Source organism: Athalia rosae, chromosome 4 (genome assembly GCF_917208135.1).
Source record: "Athalia rosae chromosome 4, iyAthRosa1.1, whole genome shotgun sequence".
Lineage (NCBI taxonomy): Eukaryota > Metazoa > Arthropoda > Insecta > Hymenoptera > Athaliidae > Athalia > Athalia rosae.
In genome coordinates this window covers 2,560,873-2,573,031 of record NC_064029.1, presented here as the reverse complement: position 1 = coordinate 2,573,031, position 12,159 = coordinate 2,560,873, and the positions used below count along the sequence as shown (strand labels likewise).

At 39.4% G+C, this 12,159-nt stretch overlaps 1 protein-coding gene across 2 annotated transcripts; it reads right to left on the bottom strand.

The window, feature by feature from the left end:
• Positions 1-1,504: 1,504 nt before the first annotated feature.
• LOC105690314 (protein quick-to-court) lies at positions 1,505-12,157 on the bottom strand. 2 transcript variants are annotated; one of them, XM_012408016.4, is made up of 8 exons: positions 11,960-12,157; positions 7,790-8,211; positions 5,646-5,912; positions 5,078-5,560; positions 4,784-5,020; positions 4,597-4,692; positions 4,109-4,210; positions 1,505-3,382 (listed from the first exon to the last, which is right to left on the bottom strand). In XM_012408016.4, the coding sequence occupies exons 2-8, from the start codon at positions 8,204-8,206 to the stop codon at positions 3,173-3,175; spliced, it is 1,812 nt and encodes a 603-aa protein (XP_012263439.1). In that variant the 5' UTR covers positions 8,207-8,211; positions 11,960-12,157; the 3' UTR covers positions 1,505-3,172. The 2 variants fall into 2 exon arrangements, with proteins under 2 accessions (XP_012263439.1, XP_012263440.1); XM_012408017.3 differs by lacking the exon at positions 4,109-4,210.
• Between the last annotated feature and the right edge of the window lie 2 nt (positions 12,158-12,159).

Here is a 12,159-nt window from a genome sequence, read left to right as displayed (position 1 = left end):
TTCGTCACTAAGTAACGTTACAATAGTTTAAGCATGTCGTAGGCCTAAATTGAAAACGGAAATCATCTTTGAAACGATAATTTCATTTCTGACTTACTGCATAAAAATTCGCAGAAATCCTTGAAATCTCCGATAAAATTTTGTTTTATTTTCTGACCAGCTTCGCTTTTACTTAATTCTCCCCAAAGAGTATTCGATGATATGGCTGGTTCATTCAACCTCGATATAAGTTCAGATATACCAGCGAGCGCACTTTGGGACAAAGGATCTACCTCCGCATAAGCATAGTATGTTTCCTGCAAGAGTACAATCATGGTATTGGTTCGAAGAAAAAAATCTCTACAATTCAAATTTGCGTCCAGACGACTCGCTAATGAATGAACGCAGTAATTTACTTCGAGTAACTGTTTCATTTCAAAGTCAATGTTAGATCTACATCGATAGACAATGACGCATTTGCCACAAAATTTATCGGTAGATCCATCGGTAACGCAGCATCGCAAAACTTGTGCATCTTTTGCGAGTGCGGGGTTCCATCGTCCAGACTCTGGAAAAATTTCGAAAATTCACTGCAATAGTAATTTTTGTCATTGAACAATGACGAATGGGCATTTGAAAACGGTTGACGTAATAGAACATTATTACCAAACGGCGGAGGTGGCATCATTTGATAACAGACCAATATCGCTTGTCTGCCACCTTCGACGAAAAAACTGCTGAATGTATTTACATATTCGTCTTTGTCAAGAATACCCTCCTCCAAAACGCTTGGCTCTACATTCAGAATGTATGCAACCATTTCCAGAACATGCTGGTGTGTTGTTTTCAACAATGCTTGTCTCGCATTCCGATTCTCTTTGTATTTTGCCTGTGGAAGAAAGTGTGCAGGTTTAGGATAGATCAGGGTATGAAATAGACAAGTAAGATGATCCCATAGCACAATTTGTTTCTTCGTGCCAATAGTTTTAATGTACAGCAATCGTTGGGTAACGTACTAGGCGTTCCTTTGTGCTTTCCCCTGGTATTCCTTCTAGAGCGCCAATTCTTCTTTTGAGCAAATCGGCGATTCGTCGATCAATTGCAGGTATTGTATAATCTCGAGTAGCATAGTACGCAGTTATGTTTGCCATCTCAAGTTTTTCAAATACGTGGTAAAAAATCGATAAAATATATCATTGAGAAAATTCTGAGGATATTTTCAATAACATTTCCAACATTCACCAATGACATAATGCACTTGCGACATATTTGAGACGGTAAAAAGTGGTTTCATAGCAGCATAAAACTTTCATAGCTGTCAAGAAAAAAGATCAGTGACTAAACAAATGGTGGATAGAATATCAATTATTATTGGAGGATTGGGTAATTCTTTTGTTCTATTTTGCTTCTTTTTCTTTGTGAAAAACTCTTCAAAATGGATAGTAATTGGCACTGGACTTTGACATTGCTCTACAGCGATAGATGAATGGATTGGGGAATATGTCATATAATATTTCTAGAGCAATATAGAATATATTTTTTATTTATCAGCATAGTTCATACCTGGTATGCTAGTAACATGCAGTTAAATGCTGCTTAATGGTAGTCTTAAATTGATATTAGTACTGAAGTAAAAATAGTGTACAGCAGGGAATTTAAAAAAGCTGCTCTTTCCCACATCGGGTGCATCGGTACTATGAACTAACTAGGCCTATGTAGTATACATAAAACTGCTTAAAATAGGAATGCTCAAGCCCTAATCAGATATTACACATGGGTTTGCAATCTGCTCACGTAAATATAAAATTATAAGTCTTTGAGCACAATCAATTTACTTGATTATGAATATATACTTTGAAAAATCGCACTGAGGTATGCACTATACCTGTTGAGTGAAAAACCAATTTCAAAGTCAACAAGTGGGGGTTTAGTACAGAAGTCAAACTTTTCTTCGATTGCGAAATGCTGCAACTCCATTTTTGCAGTTAATGAAACTTCGCATACATGGGATTAAACAGTGGAGGCGATGTGAGACAATTGTGGCAAGGTATCTGTGAGCATTTGCGATGCAAACCCACTTGTGATGAGCTTCTAATTTGACAAACACAGAATTAAAGGCAAGATATTTCCTTCAGTCTCCTCATTTTTATCTTATCTGGACGTCATTTCACCAGGGTTAAAGCTTAACTAAGGTATACTTGGTTCTGCAATGTTCAAATAAACTTGTAATGTCTGTATTGAATTTGGGGATTGGGTCGATATTTCTTAGATTCAAAATTATGTTTAATTCGTATTGATGAAAATGGAGGTAATGGAATCCTTGCAGACTTCTGCAAGAAAAACATTTGTTCCATTTTACAATCATACGTTACATTTACAAGTAGAATGATGATAAGTACCATTAGTCGTGCATAAAACTTTTAAGTCTCAAATTTATAATATTGCTATAGGATAATTTTAAAATGTAATTGAATTTGTTTTTTTTCTTCTAAATAAGTAACATATATATTTACTTCTTAAAAAGACGTGTATAATATATTTCTCACCGCAGTCTATTAGGTTGCTAATTGTAAATGAATAGGAATAGTAAATCTCTTTGGATTATAAAATTATCATAATTTTAACTTTACAAATACATGCCTAATAAATTGGATAAGAAATAGTCCACTGACTAAGTATGTGTAGTTACAAATCTCAGAACATGAAAATATCTAAATTTATGATAGATGACATACATTGATACGGCTCGCTATCCAGTAGCAGCAAGATAAAGGTTGATGTCTGATGCTGCCTTTGGCAAAGGCAATCGCAATTTTAGATAAACCGAAATGGGAAGGGCTGCCGCTTGACACGTTTTGTTATGAACTGAAAGTTGTGAGCATCCGAACCTCTTTGAATCATGAATTTTTCGGCAACTCTAACAATAAGTATATTTCTGCATGACCTTTGTTAAAACATGAACGTCTATTCACTGGGAAAACTTACTCACGCTGTTTGTAAGAATAGATAAAACTAGTGGTACGAATTGTACTTCCATTTCTCTGATGTGAAACTTGTCCGTATTTTCAAGGCATAAATAGTGCCCTTGAAGATAAATATAAGGGAGATTTTTGTGCCATCACAATGGACAGCACCATACACCATCATTAACAACATATGGACAACAACGAAGGCATAGTTTTTGATTAAATAACTATTTTCTAAGGGATCTATAAAGCTTGTCGATGTTGAGTTTCTCGGATTCTGTGAAACCGAGGATACTTTCGATGGCATTTAAGTGGCCATTATGGTTTTCTCTGTCTGTGAGAAAGTAGTACACTGCTGATTTCAAGAATTGTAAGGTGATTTCTGGGTCAACGGTTTCCTGGCTGTTTCGTGATTCGATTATCCGCCGATACATTGCCTAAGATTGTCAAATAGAAGGATAGTTAGTTTAGGAATTTCCAAGTCAACATAATTATCAATCAATACTCCTCAGACTACAATCTGAGCTAATCAAAAGAAAGATATCAACAATCGGCATTCTTAATCAAGTTGTGCGCATCAGTCGTAGTCTACCCCATTCATTAAACTTATTTCACAATTGATGAAATACTTACGATTATCCATTCGGGTTGACAGCAATAGGTACGTTTTACACACTTTCAAGACACAACAAGCCAATCACTCGCTTATGAACTAACGAAATATAGCTTGATACTCAAACCTATAAGGTGCTACTAAAAAGCGTGCTGATTTATATTTGTACAGGAAACCATGAGAGGCTGTTTCTTCGAAGTGCTCTGGATGCGAACAGTCTACTGAATGGAAATGAAAATATCTACATTAACTGTGCTTACCGACATGCAATATCTAGCCAACAAAACTATCATAATTTTCTGAATATATTTCGATCCAAGGACTTGGGTGAACGATTTTTCTGAACATACAATCGACAACGGAGAATAATAAAACTCGTTAGATTAGACCCTGATCTATCTGGAATTGGGTAGATTTCTGAAAATATTTCTATACATTTGGCTTGAGAAAATACTACCACCTAGTCCTTGGGCACGTGAAAAATACAGTCGAAGAAAAATTCAACAGAATAATGGAGAATTCACGCGGCAGTTGTGTAAGGAATACAGACCTTACGAACGCCAAGGACCCAGAGAGAAACAGCCTCCTTAGCGCTTAACAAAGTTTTGCTACTATCGGCTGAAATGTGAGGTTCAGGCGTGTAGCTTGTATCCTGTAATAAGTGGCGATTGGGAAAGGTGTTAGTAGATCGTGATTCCAGAATAACGTCAAAAATCATTCGCGTTAGATAAATGATGAGAGTGAAAGCCTACGTGATGAATAATTTTCCTACAGAAGATAATTGATTAGCTTTTGAACGTGACTTCTGAATGCTTTTGATCATTCAGGTAAGGATACTGCCAAAATATTGTATACTCACTACGTAGAAAATAGTATAAAAAATTCTAGCCTATTGTAATCTATTATAACATCTTACATTCGATTGACTTCAAATTGTTCACACGTGACCTCCAATTACCCAAGATCATCACATTATGTTCTCATAGGTTTCATGATTCCTTCAGAGAAAAAAAATATCTTGAAAACCATTCATCTTACCTTAATATTCTCTAATTCTGCCTTCGTTATGGTTAACTGCTGGAGCAGCTCAGGTACGGAGACTTTCGACGGCGTTTGATGCGCTTGCTCTAATATCTAGAATATCGATGAATCAGATGAATAGGGCAAAAGGTCTGCAATTTTGATCGATGAATAAGTTTTGTAGTATCGAAATTTGGATTTGTACCTGGTCAGCTTGTTCTATACGAGCAGCTTCTTGGCCTTTGGCATACATTTTCAGGTACATCTGTTTATTTCTTTCCTCCTGCTCATCCAATAAAAGGTTCTGTTCTTTAAGCTGCTTCTTCACAGCCTCTAATTCAGCCTCAAGTTCTCGTGTACGTGTTTCCGCAGCATCCATGTTCGGACGTACTTCGCAATATCGAATATTTATTTCAGATAATTGCGTGAGGAGATTCTCCACCTGTTGATAAACGTTACTTTTTAACGCGTTCTCAGACGATATCGAAGTATCACTCACCTTATCATTATGCTTTTGCTTCAGTGCTTGTAATTCGTCAATGTGCGTGCGATGCATCTCCTCTATCCTACTTTCGTACATATTAACGATCCTTCGTCTTTCCTCATCGCGATCGTTATTTTCTCTAGTTGTTGAAAATGTATTATTAGTGGTAGGAAAACAAGCGGAGTCTTTAGAGTGAACCGAACTGTCTTCGAAGTGTCCAGAGTCAGCCAATGACGACGGCAGATCGGAAGTTATTTTTTCAGGACCCTCCAAGTTAGTAGGGGACTTTAGGCACCCCTCATCTGGTAGATCTTTGCAGGGGGATTCGGGAGAAAGAGGATTATTTTCTCGGACGGTCAGAGCATCGCTGCTGTCTGTTCTGTCGTCCGGGCTGTTAAGCGATGCTTTGTACAAACGGAGCTCCACCACTTCTTTTGCCAATCTAAAGATTTCTCGATCCTTCTCTTCGAGATCTTTCTTAGCGTCATTTAGAAGAGTCTAAAAGGAACCGTTATCGTCATTGCCAAAGTATATCAAAAACATACTCCTCACATCTTTCTTACTTCCCAAAACAAAGCCTTACTTGTAGTTTTCTGATTTGCCTGGCCGCTCGTTGCGTAGGTGTGAGATACCGTTCCGTATCACTATTGTGATTAGAACAGTGGACCACGTATTTTCGTGACTTTCCGGACCATGTCGTTCCGTTTAGCGCAAAAAGTGCATGGTCGCAAGCGCTGGCTGTGCTACAAGCACTTCCGTAACTCTTCAAACTATCCGCATCGCTATCATCAGCTCCCAGGCTTGCGGCCGCGTTGCTATTTCGCGGCCGCACCGGTGTCAGTGACAAACTCTGTGGAAAAAAATGAGATTAAAAAAAGGAACGAATTGACTTTGATGATCATTATTCAAGTTCAGCCACTGTAATAGTTTACTTCGACCGACACGTGACGCAGATCATTGGCACAGATGTTCTGACGTCCAACGGAACTGCTAATTAAATCAACATTTCTGCCCACGCGTACGACGCTGTAAAAACCGTTACGTTATCCTCGATAGAAAAAGTTGTTACACTCACACCGTTTAAAAAATATCGCATCCCAAGGGCTGAAGAAAAGCAAAAAAAAAATGATGAACTTTTCGAATCTGATTAGATCAGTTTCGATGAAAAAGGCCGTGATGTCTTTTAATGAAAACATAATGCAAATGAATACATTATGATATCGCAATGAATTACTCGCGATGAATATTGGAAATTGCGACGCGAATATACCTCGTTGAATTTATGAATAGCTAGAAGATGTATGATGTAGATATTTGTACAGGTATATGGGTCAGTTCACTAGGGTATATCCGCGCCGGCGTGAACGTCGCCGATGTCAAAGGTCAGGGGTTTCTCAACGAATCAACCTACCTATTCGAACGTTCAACTACGAAAAATGAAGCTGAAAGTTACGATTCTCTTATCAGTTAATTTCCATTTACGGAGCATATAATGTCTTAGTTAATGAATTTTAACTAATTCGTATCCGAGAGTCAAAAAAGAACGTTTATAAATGAATTTACTTTCAATTATTAACGAGAATGAAGAAATTGTCGTATTCAGAGATGAAAATTTACTTTTTTTCTCTCTCCCGAAAAATCTATAAACATTGTACTTTTGTAGGCGCTAGTTTTTATACATCACGTCGCCTAGTCGTCACGCTAATATTATCAGATCCACCCCGATGAGTAGCACAACGTTGCGTCGATGATACTAGAAAATAAATGTAGCTGTAACCCACGATCCACAAGTGGCAGTAACATAACTTGATCGAGTCCCCGATAATGTGCTCTGGTTGATCCTCGGTAATTTGGGCATGTAACTAAAAATAGAGATATCTCGTAAGATATTTCATTCAGAGGTGTATTCGGAACTACGTTGGTACCCGGAGGAAAAATAGCAAGCAGGAAACAGCCGTCCGAATTCAATTTTTCCCGCACTCATTCTCTGAACGAGCACGATTTCCAAGTTGGAATAAAAGATAACAGTTTCTACGTCAGGTCTCACGAGGATTTCTCTGTATGTGATAATTAAAATTCTCGTTAATTAAGTTAATTTAATTACAAACGGTCGTTGACTCTTCAACTACGTACCGGTCACGATCACGTAACGATCGGTCACTGGAACACTATTGAAACATTTTTTGTTCCGGGTTACACGTGTGTAGTAAATTTATGGTATAATAATTAATGGGTCTACGATATGTGAGATATGGACGTACGCCGTAGGCAGAATTTTCTATTCTAAACTCTGTAATACTATCGGCAATCAACGTTACACCGACGATATTTACAAAGAATTTGAACAAAAAGAAACCCCTCGGAATTATCCGACTTGACCATAAGATATTATTTCGTTCGCAACACGCCAATTTTTTCATTGTGCCAATAACGCCCAGACATTTCATCTGCGTATATCCGAAGAAGGTAGCGACGATTTCATCGGCCGTAATCACAGGTGAGCTCGATGCGAGTGCAGGAAATGAGGCAGAAGAGTTGAAAACTAAAAATCGAACCAATAGAAAAGAGAAAACAGGGACAGGAAAAAATTATAAATCGACGTGTCGTATGCATCCGTGATCTCCCGACGCTTATACACCTGGACGAAAAAACTCCTTTTTTCAAAATCCTCCGAGAGCGGTGAAAGGGAGGAGGTGACGCTTTTACGAAAACAATCGTTCTACTCACGAGAGATCGGTGCCTGGGTGAGCTGACTCCATTCTCCGTGATGGCGGGGAAGAACTCCTGCGGGTGTCTTGTGCTCCCCTGGAGATTGTGGACGGCTGAACCCACGGGGGTCCTGTGATGCTGGTGTCCCAGGGAATGTTCCCCGCGCACGCGTAGACTTCCGGCGCGCCTCAAAGGCGCAGGGGATGGTCTGGGTATGCGAGAATGCTCGGCGGAAGTGGGAGACGGTGTTAGGGGCGAGGGAGGGCCGCAATTCGGGGCAGACGAACCTGGTGACTTTGAATTCACGACGTAATCCAGAGACTGATTTGCCCCGGTAGCGGAAGGTTGACCTCCGGAACTTCTCGAAGAAGACAAACTCAACGTGTGCAACGAACGCTCGCTCCCGTGGCGAGCCATTCTGTTCGTCCAGCTCATGCCGTCTGGGAGGAGAAAAAAACGATTTCGATTCAATGAAAATATTGCTCAAATCATGCAAAACATTTTTATAACAATTAAATAAAATACCGAGGTCTTGCAAACCGTGCAAGTTACGTTGAAATTAACAGGTATATACGATTGCAAATTATGGTTTCTACACCGCGTGTACCTACACTTATACACACCTACTGCAATATAGTTGCATAACTCGAATAATTCAGCTTGATTAAATGTCATAAAAGACGTGCAGTTTATCGAGGGTTTGAATTGCGAACTTCCTGTTTAAATTATCACATACTGTACATCGTTCGCTCGCGAAGGACGAAATTTTATACGACGGACATCGGATGCAGGGTCTGCTGAGAATGAGTTAAAGCGCAGGCAAGAAGACGTTCTTCGCGGTAACGTAACAATCACTGCGGAAGTCGTGGGAAAATCAAAACTTTCACTCACTGTACAATAGAGACTGCATTTGTTGCGGTGGAAAATCACAATTACCAACTAACGACCTGCAATGACGATCGGGGGAAAAAAAAATTGCACCGCATGTTATGAGAATAAAAATATCCTGACCACCCCAAACTACCTGTAGTATTAAAGCAAACAACGCAACTTTTTCCTTACGACAAATTGACGCATCGGTAATTCCATTAGGTCGGTATACCTGCGAAGAATGGCTTCTCGTTTGGCTTATAACCACCCGACTGATTGTCGTCAGATGTATATTCGTACTCGCCGATAAAAGAAGAGAAAAAATTCGATTAGACTCGCAATAAGTATCGAGAAAATAGGACTGCGGTATACCCGGAAGAAAATATGCGGAGAACAAAATAAGCGTGCTGATAATTCCGCAGTGGTCGCAAGGAACATCTCTACATTATGCAGTCTACGAGTATCTCTATTTCAAGTCCACGTAGAATCTAGTGCGATTCTTCAATTTCGGATTCGGGAAATACGTGTTTCCCAGTACAGTATACGAATGCTGTTCAATCCTGACGTAGCGTCGGAGAAGAGGTCGAGGACATATTGATCGGCAGTTCAGTCGACACTCTGAAAAAGCCGGATGGGGAGGGTGTCCGGTGGGAGGTACGAAAAATTGACCCAGGTCAGTGATTCGTTCGTGCGAACAGCGAGGGACGCGACGGTCTTCTCAAAAAAACCCGTTCTAATTAGCATTTCCCGTTTGAAAAATATCCGCGGAAATATCGGCGCGAAACCGCGAGGTGCAAAACTGCATAATGCATTTCACGTCGCATACGCGTGTAGAGGTAGCCCTGTACAATGACGGTGTGCAAGTTATCGATTGCAAACAAAACGAGCAGAATATAATCGTGCGGATAAACGCGGTTTGTACCCATCGATGGACATCACGTGAGGACAAAACCAATCCTTCGATATCGGAGGACTCGAAATCGCGATAAAAGATAAGGAGATAACGAAATATTGCGCATCTCAGCCGAGCTCTAGAGACCAGTAAATTTTTGCCTCATGCAATCGATACGTTATGAATAACTCGGGTGGAAAAAATGTAGCGATTTTTTCGAGGCACGTTGTAACGTATAGGGAATAAAAAGAACTTCTGCAAGAAATAAGAAACCGTATAAAACGACGAGAAGATCGAAGGCGGAAAGTTAAAAACCCGAAGTAGGTATATAAACCTGGACGGCCGCGTTGCGGTGTTACTATTCCGAACAAAAACAATTTTTACAAATAAAAGTTGAGATTACAGACTATTCGTTTTATTTTAAACCAACGATTTGCGGTCACCCGGATGTAACAAGAACGATACAAAATGATCGAAAAAAAAAATGAGAACAAATAGAAATTGACAACCGACGGTGTATCCATTGCTATCCGCTTGCGGAATATAATAAGCTTTATACAACGCTCCAATTGACAAGCCCCAGGAAATGGGAATGGAGATTGTGTCGACCTTATAATATGATATTACCTGAATACAGGAAAGTTTTTTGTTTATCGATACAGCTGTTTAAACTTTTACAAATATCCACCGAACGGGGTATGGGAATCGATATTTTATCAGTTTCGGTGCTTCGCCTACCATACGTACAGGTATATCCGATACACCTGTGACTAGACAATAAAAAAGCGGCGAGGAAAAGTGAATGAATGCAATTGTCTGGAATTCTATTTGCTAGATTCTCACATCTGTAACATGCAACGCGGTCTAATTTTAACGGAGGAAAGAAATATCAGGAGAGTGAAAGCGCATGTTGGAATAATCGTCAATGTCGCACCGACGGTTCAAAGCCATATTTCTAATGATTTAATGCGTACATTTTTCACACGACTCGAAAGAATATTCATTCATTGGCGCTTGTCACGCTCCGAAAATATATACATATCATATTCGTGCTCGGAAACTCGAGCGTGAGATAGATCAATCCACTTGAAAGTATAACAATTAGTTGGGATTAAACAAATAAAAACGGATTTCAAGGTTTTCCTTGCAAGAAATACTCGACGTTCAAAGTTATCGTTATTGTCGAGGTTGTCCAAACGTTTTATCCGAATTAAAATATTGAAAATTCCGTACGTTGTACAGGAAATGTTTTTCACCGGCGTTAAGTTTCGCAAGATAGGAATTACGACCGAAAACATTCCAGTTTATGAGATGATTACAAACACTCGCCATTAATTAGTTCGGCCGTTAATTTTCGAACGACAGAGGTAAAAAGTAAAGATTTTTTTTTTTTGTGATAACGAACGAGAAACCGTCAAAGATTACAGGTACATGCGATAAACGCAAAAATTTTGCGAGCAACGTTACATTTTCTTGAAAATTTACTTACTGTGCAGATGTCGGTTAATTAGGATTCACGGTAGCGAATCGCCGCCAAGTACAACAATAACGGTTCAAAAAATTATGAGGTAACCAAACAACGCTGGCACGACATTGATAATTTTTAAAAGTTGCATACCTAGTTACAATGATGTCGCGGCGATGACGGGTTTTGATACTTTTATAATACTGACGTTGTTGGGCCGTGTTCTATTTTTAATTTTTCACAAATAATTCCTCACGCTGTACTAATCGATGATATTCGTTCATTTCGAATGTCGTAAGACTGCATCCGATGACAGAGCTTCTGTTATGTTGCGATAAGCTATTGATCACGAATTTGATCTATTTCTGTGACCAGGGACGACCAGCTTGCCAAGAAAAATGATATTTTTCGTACAATTTGTTGGAGAAATAAAAAATCAAGGGGCATCGCGTGACCACAATGTCGCTATTCGTCCATCTCAATGTTAAATAATAAAAAATTAAACGCTGTGCAGCGTTGACTCTCGCGAGAGAAAAATTGTATTCGTGTCAAAGATTTGATTTATAATTAAACTTAATCGTCTCGTAAACAACCGGAGAACCTCGCCGTCAAATCCATGGCCATTGTAGAGGAGTAAACATATTTTTTCCAAACGTTATTTAATTAGGGCATTGTGGGCCCATGATTCGCCAGTCATTCATAACCCCGTTTGGGGTGACGGAGTTTATCGGTATGAAAGTAATAAATTCTGTTAAAAAGTACAACGTAATCCGATCGAGATAAGGTTTTATTCGTACTAGAAAATGGTGCTCTATGTCATCGACGTAGACAACAGTTGGGATCAGGCCTTGCGGAAGGTAGAGGTTTGAAAAAGTAAATTCAAGCGAGTGCCTGAGCGACGTGTTCGGTAGTTAACAAAAAATTAGTTTATTTATCGTAATCAAGGTTTATCTGAACTTACCTAACACAGCAGCACGTGGACAAACAGACACAGGCCAAACTTCGAACAGACCTTTAACACAAACCGCAGACGCGACACGTCAGACGTAGCAGACGTCAACTAAATACAACGAACCGAAGGACGCCGATGCGTCTCGTGGCTCTGAATAGCATTGAAACTTTCAAGTGCCGCGAACCCGATTGCGTTGAATCGGCGCGTGC